The sequence below is a fragment of the Chionomys nivalis genome, chromosome 4 (assembly GCF_950005125.1).
Source record: "Chionomys nivalis chromosome 4, mChiNiv1.1, whole genome shotgun sequence".
In the NCBI taxonomy this organism is placed as follows: Eukaryota; Metazoa; Chordata; class Mammalia; order Rodentia; family Cricetidae; genus Chionomys; species Chionomys nivalis.
In genome coordinates this window covers 115,513,434-115,534,917 of record NC_080089.1, presented here as the reverse complement: position 1 = coordinate 115,534,917, position 21,484 = coordinate 115,513,434, and the positions used below count along the sequence as shown (strand labels likewise).

The following is a 21,484-nucleotide window of genomic DNA, read 5'->3' as shown; positions in this document are numbered from 1 at the left end:
GGGGGTAGATAGATGATGTCTGGGTCAGTGGGGGGTAGATAGATGATGTCTGGGTCGGTAGGGGGGTAGATAGATGATGTCTGGGTCGGTAGAGGGTAGATAGATGATGTCTGGGTCGGTAGGAGGTAGATAGATGATGTCTGGGTCGGTAGGGGGGTAGATAGATGATGTCTGGGTCAGTAGGGGGTAGATAGATGATGTCTGGGTCGGTAGGGGGTAGATAGATGATGTCTGGGTTAGTAGGGGGTAGATAGATGATGTCTGGGTCAGTGGGGGGTAGATAGATGATGTCTGGGTCAGTGGGGGGGTAGATAGATGATTTCTGGGTCGGTGGGGGATAGCTGGATGATGTCTGGGTCAGTGGGGGGTAGCTAGATGATGTCTGGGTCGGTAGGGGGGTAGAGAGATGATGTCTGGGTCGATAGGGGATAGATAGATGATGTCTGGGTCAGTAGGGGGTAGATAGATGATGTCTGGGTCAGTGGGGGGTAGATAGATGATGTCTGGGTTGGTGGGGGGGTAGATAGATGATGTCTGGATCAGTAGGGGGTAGATAGATGATGTCTGGGTCAGTAGGGGGTAGATAGATGATGTCTGGGTCAGTAGGGGGTAGATAGATGATGTCTGGGTCGGTAGGGGATAGATAGATGATGTCTGGGTCAGTGGGTGGATGAACAGATGTTGACTGGATCAGTAGATAGATGGACGTACAGATAACTGGAGGCAGTGAGTCAATCAAGGATGTGGAGAACCAGATCTGAATTCTGACTCAACTCTTACTAACTAGATACCTCAAGCAAATCACTTAATTCTGGTAATTGGCACAATAAGTATTTTCTGAATTTAATAAATGCAAGAATCAGACAGTGTGAGCCTCGTAGGAAGCTAATGAGGCCGAATAAGATAAAGTCCATAGCATGCGTTCCTCCAGCCTGTGTGAACAAGCCCTCACAGAGATGGGGGCTGTGCTGTGGTTGTTATTATTAAAGAAGCTGATCCCAGAAGTCAAGATGTCTAGGTTCCTTCGGATAATTTTCTTGAAACCACATTGAGTTCTGCCTCTTCATTGCACAGATGGAGAAACTGAGGCAGGAGGGGTGGCATGGTGGACATGAAATCAGGTATTCATCTGCTATATCCTGACATGTGAATACAGCCAGCTCTGTGCCAGGGGTCCTCAGCAGGACTGGCCAGAGTCCCCGGGGATCATTGCTCTGGCCAGTGGGGAGGCCGCTAGCTGGGTCTTAGGTCTGTCTCACAGCAGACCTAAGACCCAGCTTCTCAGGTGGCTCACACAGACAGGTAGGCGTCACACACATTGCAGTCTGTGGATATTTCCTTCCGTTACTGCTTTATAAACCCAGAATGTTAAGTGGTCATTTGCAAACTTTTTTCCCAATATTTTTCTAATCATTTGAGCCCATTTGGCTATTCTTGTACTTTCCTTCTTGCATATTGAGGGGGAGGTACAGCTCAGCATGCAGAGTCTTGTGGTGCAGCCAGGAGTATTGCGTGGTCTTTGGTACTTCTCAGCATGCAGAGTCTCGTGGCGCAGCTGGGGATATTGGATGGTCTTTGGCATATCTCAGCATGCAGATTCTCACAGTGCACCTGTGGGTGTATGGGGCCATCAGGTGGTGGTTGTGGGCTTTAAGTGGAGTGTAGTTTTCCTAGGTAGGACTGGGCAGCAGTCAGATGTGATAAAGGGTCTTAGTGGCTTTGCCAAACTTAACTTGTGACTGAATGACAGTTGTACCAAACCTGTCACTTGGTTATTGGTAACAGCTGTGTTTTGTGCTGTTTAGATAGCTTTATTGCTACAATATAAGGCTTTGATTTTCTTGAATTTAATTCTATTTAATTAATTTAATAATAATTCTATTTCATTCTATTTAATATAGTCCAGGTGGTTTAAATATTAATGTAAAGAAACAAAATCACCAAAATTAGCATAGGTAGGTAATCTTGGTTGGGGACAGACTCTCCAAGCCTGTCTCCAAAGACAGAGTCCATAAAAGAGAAGACTGGGAGACCAAACTGCTCAGCCCATTACCTAATCAGAGGCAACATCTGGAGAAGATAGGTTGAAAAATCTCCCTTATGAAAGAATTAATACAGCAGATTGGGGCTGGGGCTGAAGGGATGTCTCAGTGGTTAAGAGCACTTACTACTCTTGCAGAGGATGCTGGTTCTGTTTCCACTACTGTCTGAAGCTCCAGTTTCAGGGGATCTGCCTCCTTCTGGCCTCTGCAGGCACCTGCATGTACACAAACATAACACACACACACACACACATGATAAATAGGTAGACAGTAGATGGATGGATAGATGATAGATAGATAGATAGATAGATAGATAGATAGATAGATAGACAGACAGACAGACAGATAGATAGATAGATAATCTTGAGAAAAATAATAAGGTGGCAAATTTTCTACCACATATTATATGGGGTCTAGATAGATGGCCCAGTGGTTAAGAGCACTGTCTGCTCTTACAGAGGATGCAGGTTCAATTCCCAGCTCCCACATGGCACTTAGCAACTGTCTATAACTCTAAGATCTGACACCCTCACACAGACACACATGCAGGCAAAGAACCAATGTAAATAAAATAAAAATAAACTATTTTTAAAGAAACAAAAAACTGGTGTCTAAATGAGATCAGTGCTGTAAGACTGAAATATTGAGAATAAAGCAACCCTACTGGAGACTTGGTAACAGTATATAAATCAGTGCGCAAAGGATGAGCTACTCCAGAGAGGATACTGGGAACGGTGGTTGATCTATATGGAAGAAACTGACTTTAACACTGAACTATACACTGCTCCTGCTTTGGGGAAGCTTGATCTGTGCCCAAGACACTCAGGTCATAAGCATCAAGTAAAGTAAACTCTAAGTTAGGGAGTGGTACAAAGTGATCAGCTAAGAGTTCTCTGACGGCATGGACTCAGGATGCTGCACAGTTCAGTCTTCTAGAAACTTGCTGTCAAGTTTAGAGTTAGCTAAGAAGTCTCCACTGAAGTTATAGAGTTGATGGTTTCCCCATGTGTGGTGAACTGGGGTTTTGTGCATTTTGAATGTGTTCACGACAAGTTCTAGAGACTTTTCCGATACTTTATACTGTGCATCGGAGCCATCCACGATGTCTCCGAGCTGCAGGACACAGCAGGGCATGCTGCTTCCTTTATTCCAGTCTTCAGTGGCACCCTCTAAGTGAACAAGACGGTGTCAGTAGTACCTCCACCTGCTTCTTTGATAATTGAATCCATCTTCCAAATCAGCATATTGAATATCTGCTATAACTCCAAAGGAAAAGTTTGGCTCTGAACCATCGACCAGGGCATCGGGGTTCAGCTCATCTGGTATATGTGGAGGGAGCGCAACGAAAATGCCGAGTTAAATAGTCCCCAAGGTGAACCATGGCTTCGAACAGAGAATCTAATACCTTGCCTTTAAAATCTTCAGCTACCTTTTATTCAGCAGGAAGATGAATGATTAAAAGTTTATTGTTGCTGTTGTTCGGGGTCAGGATTCTCACAAGATTGATGTCACATAGACTGGTTATAAGTAATTCACACTTCAGACATTTAACGGATATTCGAGTCTCCATTCCGGAGCTTATGTATATAGTGCATAGATAGGTAGGTAGATAGATGATAGGTAAACAGACAGAGAACCATAGCAGTATGTAGGTAGGGTTGATAATAAATATATTTCAAGCTGGGCAGTGGCAGCACACGCCTTTAATCCCAAAACTTGGGAGGCAGAGGCAGGAGGATCTCTGTGAGTTCAAGGCCAGCCTGGTCTATAAGAGCTAGTTCCAGGACAGTCTGTAGCCAAAGTTATAGAGAAACCCTGTCTCGAAAAACCTAAATAAATAAATTATATATATTTCAATATATAATTATATATATATATTCAGTACCTAAGAAGATTGCTCACTTTGCTTGCATTAAAATATATGGTACTGTGTGTAAACCCAGTGAAGTCACTAGTACACTGTAGATACTGGCATTACCACACTCATCTTCTAGAAGGACACAGAACTCAGGCCATAGTGAACCCTTACACATCAATAAGGGAAAGGACGGTCAACATCGGTTCTGGTTTCGCTTTGTTGCTGTGGAAACCACTCGGACCAAAAGCAAGGTGGGGAGTGTATGAGTTACTCTTCTGCAGCTGTGACAGAACACATGACCAACAGCAATGTAAGGGAGAGTTTATTTTAGCCTATGGTTCCTGTAGGCTAGATACTCATAATAGCAGGGAAGGCCCGGCAGCAGCAGGACCAAGAAGCTGAGAGGTCACCCTTCTACCCACAAACAGGAAGCACATCAAGTGAATTGGACAAAGCCTGCCCCAGTGATGTATTTCCTCCAAGACTCCAACCCCTAACCTCACCAAACAACCCCACAAATGAGGACCAAACATTTAAATACATGAGTCCACAGGGGACATTTCTTTCTCAAACCACCACAAGGAGGAAAGGGTTTGTTTGGCGTACACTCCCAAGTCACAATCCATTATTGAGAGAAGTCAGAGCAGAAACCTGGAGACAGAAGCCCTGGAGGAACGCTGCCAGATGGCTCACACGGGCTGGTGCTGAACCCGGAAATAGTAATGCCCATGTGAAATGAGCCCTCCAACATCCACTAACAGTCGAGACTGTTCCTCACAGATGTGCTCCCAGGCCAGTCTGATCTACACACCTGATTGAGGGACCCTTCTCAGGAAACTCCAGGTTGTGTCCAGTTGACAGGTGGAACTAGCTGGGACAGTGGGGAAGACCACAACCATAACATGAAGAAAGAAACTGACAGGTGAACCCGGTGGTTATAAATATGAAGAGAAATAATAAATAAGAATCAAAGCTACATTAATATGCTACTTCCTACCCACAAAAGAATCAAAATGAGGTTTTGTGGTTAGCAAGAATGTTGTGCGTTGGATTGTCAACTCTGGGAGTGTGGTTTCGATACATCCACCCTGGGAGATGGTTCATGCTGATGTTTACAATGTCAGGTGTATGTGTGTGTGATCTTAAGAAAGCTCTGTTGGGGGCTGGAAAGGGCTCAGTGGTTAAGATTACTTGCAGGTGTTGCAGAGGACTCGTTTGGCCCCCAGAACCCACATCATGTGGTTCGCTGCCACCTGTAAGTTCCAGGGGATCTGACGCCCTCTTCTGGGTTCCGTGGTTACTACATACTCATGCTTATACACTCACAGACATTATACACATAAGTAAAAATAAATCCTTTAAAAAAGACTCATGCATGGGTACAAATTAACATGTACAAGGAAATTCTTCACATTTCTTGTTAGAGGGGAGTGAAAATGAAAATAAATGTCTTATCTACTAAAGCCTGAGTCAGTGCAGCCAAACACTCAGGGGGTCACATGTAGTCCCAGCACTCAGGAGACGGAAGCAGAGGACAGCCTGGGCTACAGGGAGACCACATCTCCAAACAGAAAAAGAACTCAAGAGATGGGTGTATAAAACCAGGCATGGTGGTGCACTCCTTTAATCCCAGCACTCAGGAGGCAGAGGCAGGCAGATATCTGTTGAGTTTGAGGCCAGCCTGGTCTATACAGTGAGTTCCAGGACACCCAGGGCTGCATAAAGAGATCCTGTCTCAAAAAAAAAAAAAAAAAACCCACCCAAGGTACAGGATGGTAAATAAATTACATCTGCTTCATACAATAAAATATTATACACAGTATATACTATATATATATATATAAACTTGAAAAAAGAACACTCGCACAAACCATTTACATAAAGTTTAATATAATAAAAATATGATATATTCTCAATTTATTTACTATGTAAGAACATGACAGACAACACGCCACATTTGGGGTAGTGATCACCTTGGAGCGACTGCAGCACGATTGGTGGTTTTGTGAGTTAGCTGTGTGGGCAATGGGAGGCCAAACCACAGTGGGAGCTGTCCTTTGGGTCTTATATCTGTTTTCTTACTTACACATGGAAATAATAAGCATTGCATATCACATAGGGCTACTGTGGGGATCAAACGGTGGAATTTAGGAGAGACACTGTAAGGATACCTGCCATAGCGTACGGCAAACATCAGTTCCGCCATTCCTACTGCTGTTGTGTGAGATCAAGTAAAACAGCATTGGAAGCAAGTACGAAAGAGGTCGATGTTTTGTTTTGTTTTGTTTTGTTTTGTTTTGTTTTGTTTTGTTTTGTTTTGTTTTGTTTGAGGCAGGGTCTCATGTAGCCTGGGCTGGCCTTGGACTCACTCAACTCCTGATCCTTCTCCCCCCCCCCTCAGTTCTGGGATTATAGGCATGCACCATCATCCCAAGTCCTAAAATATTTCTTAATTTAAAAAATAAATGACAAGCCAGGAAAGTCACAGCCATACATATAGCATCTCTAATCTAAAAAGTGTATTTATATACAATTCAAAAATAAGCAAACACTGGAATAGAACAGTTAGCAAAGGCTATGAAGAGCAGGTTTTGCAAAAGAAGAAATACAAAAATAAAGGAATGGCTGATAAACCAGCTGTGTGCTCGGAACAGAAACACAGGATGAGCAGTTAGAGGAAGAACGTTGCCATCCACTGCTCGCGGAGTTGGTTAAAACCTGTCTGTGCGGATCAGTCAGCCACATCAGAATCCCTAACGATGGCTGTTGACACCATTCCAGGTCTAAAACTACCCGATGGAAAGAACTGAGCAATATGTCCGCAAAACGGTATTCATTATGGCAGTCTTTCTAAGAGAGGAAATTGTCTGTCATTGAGAATTGGTTAAACTAGCATGTCTCATCTCTGCCATAGAATAACAACAACAGCAGAAAAGGACACTGTGGTTTGTTTTGGTTAGCATGGAAAGGGTGTCATGTTAAGTTCAGGTTTACAGGTCTCTAAAAAGAGGTCAAGACTGGCCTGGGCTATGTGAACCCCCTTTAAAAACTTACAAAAAAGATTTTCATCTTTTGTGTATGAGAGTTTTGCCTCTCTGTCTGTATGTGTACCACATGTGTGCAGTTCCCAAGTCGGCCAGAAGAGGGCTCAGATCCACTGACCTGGTGTTACATCCAGTTATGAGCTGCCATTTGGGTGCTGGGAATTGAAGTTGATACTCTAAAAGAGCAGTCTGTGCTTTTACAAGTAGAATCACCTCTCAAGCCCCAAACCACACTGCTTAAGGTTCCCCAGAAGTCTCCCACTTGCTGGGACGTCTCCATCAGTACTGATAAGGGAAATAGGAAGCCATCCTCAGAACCCACTGAACGCCCAGGGCTTTTCAGATCTGAAGCAGCCTTTCCCTGGGCCGGGTGCTCTCAGCCCCACGTGGGAGTTAGGATGCTTGCTGCTGACAGTAACCACCACTCCCTGAGCTTAGGAAATAACACTCAGGAGCTCGTCAGACAAGCCTTAGAAGTGTCCTTACTCTCATGTGCCCAGGCGGGCTCTAGGGAAGTCCAAGCCTGGATGCTGACGGAGGGGGGTAGCCAGTAGCTGCTCTTAGGGGCTCTCAGGGAAGCTGAGCGCTTTATGGGGTGTCTGAACATAGCTGAGTGAGGACCAAGGCTGGGCACATAAGGCTCCCACAGGCATGGGAATGAGCATAGTGGTGTCAGATGGGGAACATGGTAGCCTTCAGGTCAAAACCTAACTGCTGCCATATTCAAAAGAGAGAAGACTCCATACATATACCCACAGGGTACTTACGATGAGAGGGGAAGGGACTAAGTGATGTGTCTGAAGGGGCCTATTCCATATGTCACGGAGCTGTGGACTCGGACTTTTGAACAGGCCTAAAGGGATGAGTCTTGTAGGTGGAGCAGAGAGATGAGGAGGCCTCAAGGTGTTGGGGGTCTGTGAAATGGAGAAATAGCGGAACAGGCTTGTGTGCTGGGGGAGGGGCAGAGGACAGCCCATGTATTTGAGTGGAGCCTGAGATTCCCTCTGAGAAACAATTTTTTCTGTACATTGAAGATGGAGCTGGTATGTGGCAAGGTCTCCCTTGCCCACCTCCTCAGAGCCCCATCTGAGCAGAGATGGAAAGCCATGTCAGTGTCTGCTTCTAGCAGAGTTCCCTGAGGGTTACCCAGGCCAGACAACCTCCCTGTTAACTGCTGACCCCAGTGCTGTGCCTGTAGCTCCCATGTCTTCATGCCTGCTGCAGGCCTGGTCCAGTTCCCAGGGTACTCTGCCTGCCGCCCTCCCCTTCCAGAAGCCCCCTGAGTGTCTCCTTGGGTAATTTACCATTTCCTCACCATGGCCAAGCTTGCTCCTACGGACCCCTGAGGTCACAGCTCTATCCTCAGGAGACATACCCTCCTCTGGAGACCATACTCTGTCAGCCTGGTATCCTTCAGGGCCTTGGGTTGTATATCATGGCTGCCGACCAACACCATGGGCTACTGTAGATCATTATGCACTCTATATGCATTTTAGGCAGTTTGGTTATAAGTCAAGAAACCCAGGAAAGCCAGCCTCTGTTCCTCAGGAATGCCTCTGAGAGAACATGTCCATCCTTGGACATTGCAACGTAATATTGCCACCTAGGAAGTTCACACTCAAGAACCAGAAAATAAAATAATTTTTTTAAATTTCAAGTTTAAGTTTACTTTTGCATTGGGCCTCAGCCACACATGGGCTGCAGCCCATGGGTCAGGCTTTTGGGAAACACTTGCAAGACAAGAGTCAGGAAACGGGGTGCTTGCCCCCCAGGGTCTCGGGCCAGCACTGGAGGACCCGCTGACCCCTGCTCTCTCTCTCCAGGTCTTCACAGGGATCTTCACAGCGGAGATGACCTTCAAGATCATCGCCCTTGACCCCTATTACTACTTCCAGCAGGGCTGGAACATCTTCGACAGCATCATTGTCATCCTCAGCCTCATGGAGCTGGGCCTGTCCCGCATGGGCAACCTGTCGGTGCTGCGGTCCTTCCGCCTGGTACGCGCATGCGCCCGCCGCAGAGGGGGAGGAGCCACTCTTGCTTGGCTCAGTCCTGCTCTGGCGATGGGTGCCTGGTCCAGTGTGGAGGTATCTGGTGGAGGAGGGCAATAAGGAAGACATTCCTCAGGGAACAATTGACCATTGCGCGGCCTTTCATGTATCTCGGACCCTAGCAACATCCGAGAATAGGGTCATGTGGCGAGTTAAGAGTCACGACCAGGTCTGTGGGTGGCTCGCTTAGAGCATTGCCTGCTGAATGGCATCTTTTAAAACTTGGGAGTACTTAAATGATCTAGGATCTTGCTAAACCCCCAGAGGCAGATTCAGTGGGTCTCAGATGTCGCGGAATCGTCTGTGTGTGGCTCACATTTGGAGCTTAGAATACCTGAGGACTTCCTGGGGCTGGTAGTGTGGCCAGGGAAGGCTTCCTGGGGGAAGAATTTGCAGCTCTGGTGGGGGTGTGTAAGCAGTAAGGAAGATCCCGTCTGTAGGTTCTAATTCTGATCCCATTCCTATACACCAAGGAACTTAGAGAAGTCACTTGACCTTTAAGGACCAAAGGAGGGTGGTAACCATGCCAACCTTGTGTGTTGAAATTCACATTAAGTCAGTCCTTCCTAAGCACAGGCCTGGGACACGCTGGGTGCTCAATAAATAGGAAGTGCCCGCCATCTTTTCCTGAGAGGAAAGAAAGATGGTGGAGATTGGAGGAGTCAGATGGCTTGAGGTGGCCTGGAGTATCTGGGGGGAACAGGTCTGATAGAGGAAGGTAGGAGCTTAGTGTGGGGGCAGAGAAGAGCTAAGGCGGAAAGATGGGCTGGGGCTCAGGAGACTTTCAATGACTGTGCCAAAATTCAGCGGCGATCCCTAGGAGAAATTAATTGGGTGTGTGTTGGAAACATGGCCTCCCGGGGCTTTTAGGCAGGCGCTAGGGACATAACGGTGTGACCCACACCCGTCACAAAGGCTCCTGCCTCCTCTCCCCTCTTTCTCAGCTGCGGGTCTTCAAGCTGGCCAAGTCCTGGCCCACCCTCAACACGCTCATCAAGATCATCGGCAACTCGGTGGGGGCGCTGGGCAACCTGACGCTGGTGCTGGCCATCATCGTCTTCATCTTCGCTGTGGTGGGCATGCAGCTCTTCGGCAAGAACTACTCAGAGCTGAGGCACCAGATCAGCGGCTCCGACCTGCTGCCGCGCTGGCACATGATGGACTTCTTCCACGCCTTTCTCATCATCTTCCGCATCCTCTGTGGGGAGTGGATCGAGACCATGTGGGACTGCATGGAGGTGTCGGGGCAGTCGCTGTGTTTGCTGGTCTTCCTGCTTGTCATGGTCATTGGCAACCTTGTGGTGAGTGAGCCATGGCCTCGTAATGCACCCTGACCACCCACCCATCCATCCACCCCGACACCCCTCCATCCGTTTACCTTCACTTCCTTCTCTCTAGCCAGTCACCTAGGAAACCATCCACCTTCCCATAAGCCGCTGATCTGGCGACCATTCATTCCTGGGCTCGTTTCCCCATCTCTCCCTTTCTACTCTATTACCCGCTCATGCCCCTGTGCACACGCTTACCCGTCAACCCAGGCAGTCATCGTAAGCACACCTAATCATTCACCCATTCAGTCTTGCCTCTGTCTTCTCTTCAGTGTGTTCACCTATCCCGCCATCTACCCGCCTGGTCACCCACTCACCACCCGCCTGTTCATCAGTCTGTCTGCTTAGTGACCAGTCCTCCCGTCCACTTGCTCATTGACCAGTCATTCACCCGTTAGCCATACCTACTTGCTCCTCCACCCATCCATCCGGTCACCCATCTGTCTACCAACTTCCCATTCACACACACACACACACACACACACACACACACACACACTCATACCTGATCGCATGCCCACCCACCTACTCATTCATCCCCCACCCATCTACCTGCTCTCTTCTCTACCCTCCTCTCATCCATCAGCCTACCCATACGCCTTGCGTTCACCATTCCCATCCACCCAGTTCATCAATCAACAAGCCGTTCACTCAGCCACCGGCTCACCCACCCCTCCACTCACCCCTCATTCTCTGCGTTTTGCTCATTCCTCCATCTGCACACTCATCTGCATGGGTGTTCATGGATTTGCTTGTTTTTAGTAATTTGTTTATTGACTCGTCCCTTGTGACTGGCGAATGGCGACATGGCTTTCTGCTCAGATGCTGGTGGGTGCACATGAGCCTGAGAGATGTGGAGAAATGACCCTCAGACAGAAACAACTGGTCAGTGCGCCTCAGGAAGAGCCCATGAGTGTCACTCCTCCCCAACTAGAGCAGTTAGGGAAGGTTTCTAGCCCAGAAGGGACAAGGTCTCAGTGACTCATTGGCTCAGGACAGGAACCTCTTTAGTGGATACATCGAAGACCAACATAGGACCAACATTTGCATGGTCGGGCCCCACTGTGAATACCATGCCCCTCATGGGCAGCACAGTGTCACCCCAGCACACAGGGAGGTCTGGATCCATTTCCCTGACCTGCCTGTTTTCACCATCTGTGTGCCTCAGCCAGGCCAGGCTAGAGTCCAGCATACTGCCCATTCCTCAGTCCCCAGCCTAAAACTCAGTGCCCGGAGAGGAATCAGAGCATGCGTGTACAGTGTCAGCGGGCCCCATCATCCCTTTCCATCCCCTCAAAGCAGCCTTCCCTTGGGACAGAGCCTCACCTAGTCCCTACCTGGTTCCAGGAGCTGCCAGACTCAGCTCCAAAAAGAAAGCAAATGTGCCCAGCACTCAGCCGCTGCCAGCACTCAGCCCGATGCCAGGCTGAGCCGCCCCTCACCAGAGCCCTGCCATTTCTGAGCGGATCTGCCTGGGGACAGAAGATTAGAGGCTCTGGAGGAGGGAAGCTGCCAACCCACGCTGCCGCCTCGCCTGGGAACTGGGCCGCTGCTGGGGCCAACTGTGTGGGTGGAAGCAAGCTTGCTGCTGAAATGGGCAAGGCCAGGGCCACGCGTGATTGACGGGGAAGCCCCAGAAGAACGAATTTCCAAAGCTGGAAAGGGAGGCCCTTGGGTCCTGCGTGGGTAGACAAGGCCTCCTGCCTTGCCTGGAGCTTGGACCCAGGACTCTTAGGGAGTCTGAATTTGTGTGGCGTGGGTGAGGGATATGGGCCACAGGGAGGACCCTCAGTGGGCAGCAGGAACAGAGACCAGGGGCCAGGCTAGAGGTCAGCCTTGACAGCAATTTTGATTAATATTGAATCCCCCGTCCCTGGTGAGGACATGGAAAAGGCGGCCAGGTGTCAGAGGCGGTCGCTTCTCCAGAGTCGACAGAAAACACCTTTGCTGGCCATGGGAGTGGATGCTGCTTTTTCATCAGTGGCTTCTTACAGAGGCCTGGTCCTCACCTTCCTCAGAATGCTCGCCCCCAGTTTTCTGGCAGATATGGAGTCCCTGAGGCAGGGTGCATCCCCGAATAGTTGAGAGAACCGGGAGCAGGGCTCAGCAATGCGTCTGGTCACCCTGCTCAAGGGCCTCTTCCGCTGAGCTCCTTCCTGGGGACTGAGAGAAGGTGTCGTCTTCATTTCCCCTCCGTGGGGCTAGGCACTACACCTTTTCCCACGACACCATTCAGGTTTGTCACACGCCACACAGTTGGTCTGGGACATCTGAATGCTGCTGCCTTCTCTGCTCCCTTTCCTGTGACCCTCACATGGAAAGGTGCCATGACCATCCTAAGACACGGGCAGATTTCTCTGTTAGGAACCACACATGCCCAGCGGTAGCCCGCTCTGTGCTGAGCCAAAGCTAATCACTTCCCTTTTACACACAGACTCACCAGCCCTTTCGAGGCCCTTAGAGGTGGGAGTAGTTTCTTTGGGGGCCCTCTGCCTTGTCTCTGACTCCCCATTTCCCAGGAAGGATCCCTGGGCCATCACACCCCACTGTGCCCCACCTACTTAGTCCAAAGGCCATGGGGGGGGGGGGGGAGTAGAGGAAGGCCCTTGTGGAGGCTGCTGGTACCTGGTTAAGACTCTTTCCCCGAGCAAGTCCCACCCTGTCGCCATCTGTAGCACCCTCCTTGACCCTGAGCTAAAATACAGGGGGCCCGGATCTGAAGGTTTTCGTTCTGGTTGTCTGAACCTTTGGCAGGAAGAATTTGAATTCATTTTCCTTCTGTAGATAAAGCTCCCATATGCAAGAGAAGGAGAGGGGTAGGTGAGAGCCCAGGGCCCGGTGCCTCTGTTTGCTGTCAGCAGTATTCAGAGTCTTTTAGGGCCTCAGTTTCCCCTCCATGGTTCAGCAGAGCCTGGGTGAACTTGACCCATTGCCTCAACAGGTCTTGAACCTCTTCCTGGCCTTGCTGCTCAGCTCTTTCAGTGCGGACAACCTCACCGCCCCTGACGAGGATGGGGAGATGAACAACCTGCAGCTGGCCCTGGCCCGCATCCAGCGGGGTCTGCGCTTTGTCAAGCGGACCACCTGGGACTTCTGCTGTGGGCTCCTGCGGAGGCGACCCAAGAAACAGGTGGCTCTTGCCACCCACAGCCAGCTGCCCAGCTGCATCGCTGCCCCCAGGTCCCCACCACCCCCAGAGGGTGAGAAGGCGCCCCCAGCCCGCAAGGAAACACGATTTGAGGAAGACCAGCGACCTGGTCAGGGCACTCCTGGGGATTTGGAGCCCGTGTGTGTGCCCATTGCCATGGCTGAGTCAGACACCGACGACCAGGAGGAGGATGGAGAGGACAGCCTTGGCTCCGAGGAAGAATCCAGCAAACAGGTAAGCCCGTGTCCTGATGGGGCAGCCATCTGCTTATACAGAGACAGCTTCTAGCCTCAGCCAGACTACCTCAGCAGTGGCACAGTGGGAGAAGACAGGCCAGCCCCACAACAGCTGGCCTCTCAGAAAGGTCCGGGTCCAGCTGTTGTCCACCCACCCTGCTAGTCGGCGTTCATCCCTGGGAAAGTGAGGCATGGACAGGCGTCCTTCACAAATGCCTATCTCCCCCACCCCCAACCCTAACGGTTGTCTGGCACCAAGACCAGCAGGGACAAGTGTCTGGGTGAGAGAGGGATTATGGCTTGGTGACCTCGCAACTGTCCCTCCCCTCCTCCCATGCCTGAGGCTAATTCTGAGATTTAAAAATAAGCACCCCTGAGCAGAAGGTGTCAGGGACAGCACTATCTTATCTCCAAACCTGTTATTTTTAACACTTGGGACCAGAGTCTGGCCAAAACAGAGTGTCTGCCCCTCAGGTTTCCCTTGACCTGAGCTGGGCTCTATGACTGTTCCTTAGGCCCCTGGGCCAAGCATACCCAGTGGTTCCCTTCCATGTTAGTGGCCCTTTCCAGCTAGGCGTGGTTCTGCCTCAGATGGCCCGAGTCCTGTCTTGGCTCTTTTAGCCAAGTTGTAGGACTGTAACCATTGTGGTTGGGGGTGACCGTCATTGTTGAGAGTGGGAAGGTAGTGGGTGACCATCATGGTTGAAGGTGGGAGAGTGGGGGGTGACCGTCGTGGTTGAGGATGGGAGGGTGGGAGGGTGGGGGTACTAGGACCACAGTCTCCAGTATCTCCTGCACAGGAGATGGAGCAGAATTCTGGCTATTTCTTCCTTTCCCTTTCTTTTGGAACCAGCACAAACGCGCATGAGTGCGTGTATGCGTGTGTGTGTGTGCGCGCGCGCGCGCGCACGTGTGCTGTGTTTGCATATGTGCACATGTGTGAATGCTCGCACACATGTCTGTGTGTGACTTGTGGGAATCAGTGCCAGCAAACTGGAGTATCTTGGGGACTTGAGAAGTCAGCATGAACTTCTGAGTAGAGGCGTCAGCACTCGTAGGGCCTCATGGTCCAGCCACACCCTTTCAGGGTGTCTGAAGAGGAGTGGTTTATGCTGAGCTTTGGCTAAGGGTCCTTTACCCGTACTTACCAAGAACCTCTCAGTGACTAACCAAAGTCAGCTGTCGAAGAGTCTTCAGTAGACGGAGGTTCATGAAGATGCCAGGAAGCAGTGAGCCGAGACTGAAATACACAAAGCCAGGGCCCTGGAGACCCTCTGCCTGGGTGTTTAGGCTCTCATGGGGTCTTTTCAGCAGGAATCCCAGGTTGTGTCTGGTGGCCAAGAGCCCGCTCAGGAGCCCAGGGCCTGGAGCCAGGTGTCAGAGACCGCATCCTCTGAAGCTGAGGCCATTACGTCTCAGGCAGACTGGCAGCAAGAACGGGAAGCGGATCCCCGGGCCCCGGGGTGCAGTGAGGTAACAGTGGGCTCTGCTGCTGTGGCCAAAGCCAGACTGTGAAAGGCCACAGCGCAGGCTCAGCGTTTGCTAAGGGGAACCACAGTCAGTGTGTCATAGACAGTATGGAGACCCATGGCAGAGGAGGGTGGTAAACCAGTGTCCCGACAGGGAGAGATGGTACCCACCCCAAGGCCACAGGAAAGCCGTGGAACCAACCAGCTCAGAACTCTGAGGCAGGACTAAGCCCTCCATCCCGTGTGTGTGTTCGTTCTCCCCTCGCACTCTCTTCTTGTGTTCTTGTGCTGTTTGGCAGGTGTTTGCCTGCCCCGTGACTCTCCATTCACAGAGGACAGTCCTGGCTGCTTTGATCACCTGCTGCCTCTTCCCTGCAAAAGCTAAAAGGGGAGAGGGGACCCCAGCCTGCCATCAGGGTTTCCTGTGGCTACAAACAGGCTTTACTCTGAATTAACTGCCACCTGCTTGTACCGTTGGTTTTGTTACTCTTTTGGGGGCCTGACATCCAGCCCCCAAATAAATACACGAAGATTTACTTATGAAAGCCCAACCTTGGCTTGGCTTGTTTCTAGCCAGCTTTTCTTAATGTAAAATATCCTGTTTCTCTTTCACTACATTTTGCCTCTGGGCTTTTTACCTTATTTATTCTATATGTCTTTCTTTCCTTCTTACTCCATAGCTGGCTATGTGGCTGTGTGACTCTGTGGCTGGCCCCAGCATCCTCCTCTCCTCCTTTTCTCATTTCTTGCTCCCTTCCCTAGATTTCTCCTCCTATTTTTTCTCTCTGCCTGGCAGCCCCTCCTATTTCTCTCTCCTGCCTTGCTATTGGCCATTCAGCTCTTTATCAGACCAATCGGGTGTTTTAGGCAGGGAAAGTAACACAGTTTCACAGAATAAAACAAATGCAACATAAAAGAATGCAGCACAGCTTGGCATCATTAAACAAACCTTCCACAGCATAAATGAATGTAACGCATGTTAAACTAACATTCTACAGTACATTTGGGAGCACTTCTCTTAAAAATAAAATAAAATCCACATCTCTTGTTTGGCTTGAAAACTTGAGAGTGATGCTGCTGTGCTGTAGACAGGTGGCAGCCACTCCCCAGCCTCGGGCTGGAGCCTTCTAGCTTGTTCTAACATCACCCTCCTGATTGCATATGTAGCCTGCCTGGCTCCTCTGCACATATGTATTTTGAGCCCCCAAGCCCACGGACCTGTGCCATGGCCAGCCACACTACTCGGCCTCACTTGCTTCAGGCGTGTGGAAGGGGAACCATGCGTTCAGAGAATGCTGGGTGCCGTTTGTTTTCCTGAATCTGACCTTACTCCACATCCCAGTGCTTGTGACCTTGGTCCTGTAAGAAGGGCCCTACGATGCTTCACCATCTTGGCCGGTCATGGAGCGTGAGTCCCTGGCGGACCGTGTCCCAGCTGCAGGTCTCAGCCCCCTCCCTGGGTGGTCTAACACTTAACATCGTGTGAAGTTGGGGGATTCAGGATACAAAGCCTCAGGAGGGAGTGGGAAATTACCCGGAACTTTGTGGTGTCTTCCTTTCAGATGTGTATGTTTCTGGACAAGGGAGAGAGAGAAATGCTAGGGTGTTCCCAGGGGAAGGACTTTTTCATGTAGCTGGATTGGTAGAATGCTCACCTACCACTTGCAAAGCCCTGGGTTTGATCCTCAGCACTACACAAGCTGGGTGACCCGTGGCTGGAGGCGGGAGGATTGGAAGCTCAGGGTCAGCGGCAGCTGTGCAGTGAATTTGAGGCCGCCCGAGCTGCACAAGACCCTTCTCAGAAGAGAGAGAAGCAGGAAACGGAGGCTTCCTCCCTCCTGCAGTAGGATCCTGAGAACTTGCTCTCCTGCCTGATAGCTCTGTGTCTGCAAGACCCTGCCTGGTGGAGCCTCAAGAGCATGGAGACCGCAAGACAGAGCCCCAACCCTCTGTCCACTCCAGCAGGCTCTTCCCTCCCCTGAGACCTAGCCCTTTACTGCCATAAACCTCAGAAGTTTAAAAAAAAAAAAAAGCAGGAGGCGCAGATATGGGCATGGTTACTCATCCAAGGAAGGGGAAGAAGGCAATGGGAGCCACACAGCCAGGCCCTGGCATTCAGTCAGGAGCCTGCGCCTAGGCCTGCCTGAGGCAGCCAGCTGGGGAGCTGAGATAGGAGTGAGACTGGGCTGAAGCAGGTGGGGGTTCCTCTCTCCACAGAAAGCTTCTGATTCTTTGGTCTTAAAGTTCTGTTTCCCAGAAGCAGAGATAGGGACGGGGACTCGTGGGGGCCTTGCTCCCCAGAGAGGCCAGGAGGGACACCAGAAGCAGATGAAGTGAGCTAGGTCAAGGCCAAAGGCAGGTTCTCAGGAGCAGTTCGGCCTGGGCCAGTGGCGAACTGCAAAGCCTCAAGCTGGACTCCTGTGCTGTCCCTCCGTAAGGCCTGGGGTAACTGCCAGGCTGGCCATTCAGCTAAACTGTTCTGGAGGGGCCAGCTAAGCCACAGGGCTCACCGTGTTAGCGCAGGGTGATCTCCCTACCCACAGATGCTGGCATTACCACCAGCCGCTCACACGCTATCTGATATCCTAGAGCAGAGATTCTTAACCTTCCTAATTCTGCCACCCTCATGTTGTGGTGACCCCCAAACATAATTGTTTATGTTTGTTATTTTAAAATTGTTATTTTTGTTGCTACTTCATAACTGTGGTTTTGCTACTGTTACAAATCATCGTGTAAATATCTGTATTTTCTGACAGTCTTGGGTGACCCCCTCCCCCATGAAAAGGTGGTTCAACTCCAAAGGGGTCACAACCCTCAGGTCAGGAACTGTTAACCTAGAGCCTCCCTGGGAACCAAGCGGCTTGTCAAGGTTTAGTGCCAGGAAGGAAAGTTTCCAGCGTTTTCTCAGACACACCCCAGGCTCTGCCCCCACCCCAACACCTATGCAAGCTGGGTAGGGAGCATGGACTGTTGTTGGCATGTTCTCTGCATGTCTCACCTGCTGTGTGCCTGTGTCTTGGTTTGGATTCTGTTCAGGGTGTGTGTCTGTGTACCGGGCTTCCCGCTGTCTTCCCTACCGTGTCTGTCCTGTCCAAGCTAGAAGTTTCTTTACTTGAGTTCTCCCAAAGCTCCTCACTCTCCCACATCCCAGCCCTCAGTCCAGTAGACCAGACCCACACACCCAGGCGTCCTGAAGCCCGGTCCTCACTCCATCCTCACTAAGGGCTCTGTGAGAAGTGTCAACCACTTCCACCTCAGATTCCATGTGGACCCACCCTAGGTTCCCCCAGGTGCTAAGCTGGAGGCTGTCCTCGGCTTGTGCTCATCCCGCCTCCTCTCCCACAGGCCCCTGAGGACAGTTACTCAGAGGGTAGCACCGCTGATATGACCAACACTGCCGACCTCCTGGAGCAAATCCCAGATCTTGGCGAGGATGTCAAGGACCCAGAAGACTGCTTCACTGAAGGTACTAAGCAGCCCTCAGCCTCGGCCACACCCGAAGGGGACAGGGGGACCAGGAGTTCCTCCACATCTGGGCATGCCGTGCCTCACCCCTGAGCTGAAGTCAGACTTCCTTTACCAGTCCCCTGCAATGTGGGTCATAGTGGGTCGGCCCGTGGTGCAAGACTGAACAGCATCACTAAGGGATGATAGCCCCGTGTTGTGGTGCCGGTTTAATCCAAGTCCACCACACCCTGCCTCTAGGACTCTTTCCCTTCTACCCCTGTGGGGGTAGTATATGGCCATGTTGGCCACTGACATCTGCAGCATGTCAACGGGCGCATTAGGAGTGCAGCTGTGGTTCCGCATCACATCTGCAGTGTGTCGACAGGCACATTCGGAATGCATCACGTGCCGCTGCGATGTTGGCTGTCACTTAGGGCTCTGCCACTCCCTAGGCTCAGACATTGCGAAGATGAGGTAGATAGTGAGAGAGAAGTGTTTCCAGAGTTCGTTTCCTGAGGGCAACGGGCTGACACCCATGCCATCACCAGCCCTGCCGCAGCCCAATCCAGCCAGTCTCTGCACAGAGCGTTTGCTGAGTGCGTGGCTCTGCAGAGAGCACCCAGAGTCCCCCCACGCTGTGATCCCTCATGCCACGTACCACACTGTCACAACCTTTCTCTCTCAGTCCTTTCCTCAAATAACCAACCTTCTGCCGTCAAACCCAAGTGCTCACGGGCCCTGTCACCCTCCCATATAGGCTGTGTCCGGCGCTGTCCCTGCTGCACAGTGGACACCACACAGGCCCCAGGGAAGGTCTGGTGGCGATTACGCAAGACCTGCTACCGCATCGTGGAGCACAGCTGGTTCGAGACATTCATCATCTTCATGATCCTGCTCAGCAGTGGAGCGCTGGTAGGGGAAATCGGGGTCCCTGGCTCAATGGCCTCCAGCTGGGCTAGGCTTCCATCTAAAGCAGTGGAGCGCTGGTACCTCCTGGGGATGTGGGATTGGGCAGGCTCGTAAGCCTAACACCCACAGCATGTACGGAGACCAGAGCGAGAGGGCTGACATGTGCCCTGTGTCCAGCCCACTGCCTTGTTCCACGAAAGGGAGATTATTTTCTCTGGCTCTTCGGCCTCCCACATTGGAACTCATCCACCTGCCTTGCATCTGCCATGCTGTGAGGCCATTAGACTACAGCCATGACCCATGCCTTCCGCGGGCCACTGGCAGAACCATGTAGGGCACACTTTCTATGGAAACACCAGTCGCTTACCCAAAGCTCCACCATTCAAGAGCCTTAGGTCCCCAGGCAGTTGGATTCCCAGGTCAGCTGTCTTGACCTTTCATTTATTTAGTAGGTTGTTTTTTTTTTCTAAGCACTCTGTGTTTCTGGCCTCAGGGTCTTCCACTGTAGTTGGAGAAACCAGATTCAACAGATTTGAGATAGCAAAGATCAGCCCAAGAGCTGGGGCAGTTAGGGAAGAATCCCTGGAGTAAGCCACCTAGAGGCTCACAGTGGAGCTTGGCCAAGGAGGAGCAGTGAGAGCCTCCAGAAATTCCCCACCTGGCTTGCAATACACTGCTCTGAGCCTGTGGGGCTTCTACAAAGGGATGGGCCAGCCCTGGTGATGGTTCTGGAAGGTGCTGGTGAAGAGGGATGGGAATAATCCAGAGGCAGTGGGGAGCTGAGAGAGCCCTTGTGTTGTTGGCAACATGAGAACCCTCCTAGGGAGCACTTGGCACGCCCCTCCCCCTCCCTGCTTTAGAGTGGGCCTGGAGCCATGACTTGCAGCCTGCCTGCTGTTTTACCGTGGGCAGCTCGAGCCAAGTCTCCGTAGGTTTGAGAGAAGTATGATTTGACAATATGTTAACAAGTTTTGTTTTTAAACAGCCACCGAGGAGGGCAGCCAGAGCCATTTAGTCTGGGTGATGCAGGAAAACCTCAGGCTGGCATAAAGTGAGGAGGAGTTTTGGCAAGCATCTGGCGAATCTAGTCAGTGTAGACAGCCAAGCACTGTTGCTAAAAAACCATGTCAATGATATATTGGGAAAAAAGGAGTCTGCAAGTGTTATTTTAAAGGTTTGAGCTTGTTTAACAGAAAGCAAACCATATATCCCTTCCAAAGTGCTGAGGGTGGAAAAAAAATAAGAAAACAGAGATTTTTCAAGAAAAAAAAAGAAGCAACAAGGAAATATAGAAAACATAAAACAGTACAGTCAAGCAAGATCACAAGCGTATTTTAATAATAAATGTAAGTGGATAAAATTCACTTTTTAAAAGGAAAAAGACTCTGCTCTTGAAAAGTATCAGCCTTGTATGAAAAAGTTACTCAGAAATACTAAACATGAAACAAAATTTAAGCTAGTTGAATATCCTTTATCCAAAATGCTTGAGTCCAGAAGTGTAACAGATCTTGGAGGCTTGGTCATTTGGGACTATTTGCATAAATTAACCAACCAGTTGAGTAGCCTGAACGCAAATTCCATAAATGTACAAAATTTGAAATTTGGTGTCATATCAGCTCTCAAGAAGTTTTAGATTTTATTTTATTTTATTTTGCATTAGGGGTGTATGATAGTTGCTTTTCTCTTTGCTATAACAAAATACCTGACCAAGAGCATCTTAAGGGAGGGATGTCTGGTTTAGGATCACCACGTCAGAGCGCAGTTTATCGTGACTGGGAAGGCACTGAAGGCATGGTAGCTGGAGCACAAGGCTGCTTACCCACATCTGGGCTGATCAGGAAGCAGAGAGGTTACTTTTTTCCCTCATCTTGCTTTATCTTCCTTCTCTCTTTCCCCCCAACCTGCGGGAATAATGCTACTTACTCCAGAGTGAGCTGATCAACTGCTCAGTT

At 50.3% G+C, this 21,484-nt stretch overlaps 1 protein-coding gene and 1 pseudogene across 1 annotated transcript in view; one reads left to right on the top strand and one right to left on the bottom strand.

The window, feature by feature from the left end:
- Scn5a (sodium voltage-gated channel alpha subunit 5) overlaps positions 1-21,484 on the top strand; it is a 95,163-nt gene that overhangs the window by 49,417 nt on the left and 24,262 nt on the right. Inside the window, exons 15-20 of the mRNA XM_057768556.1 lie at positions 8,768-8,941; positions 9,940-10,296; positions 13,265-13,705; positions 15,019-15,180; positions 18,522-18,642; positions 19,381-19,535. Coding sequence (XP_057624539.1) covers positions 8,768-8,941; positions 9,940-10,296; positions 13,265-13,705; positions 15,019-15,180; positions 18,522-18,642; positions 19,381-19,535 — 1,410 coding nt within the window. The remainder of the gene's footprint in view (positions 1-8,767; positions 8,942-9,939; positions 10,297-13,264; positions 13,706-15,018; positions 15,181-18,521; positions 18,643-19,380; positions 19,536-21,484) is intronic.
- LOC130872622 (manganese-dependent ADP-ribose/CDP-alcohol diphosphatase-like) lies at positions 2,806-3,365 on the bottom strand (annotated as a pseudogene).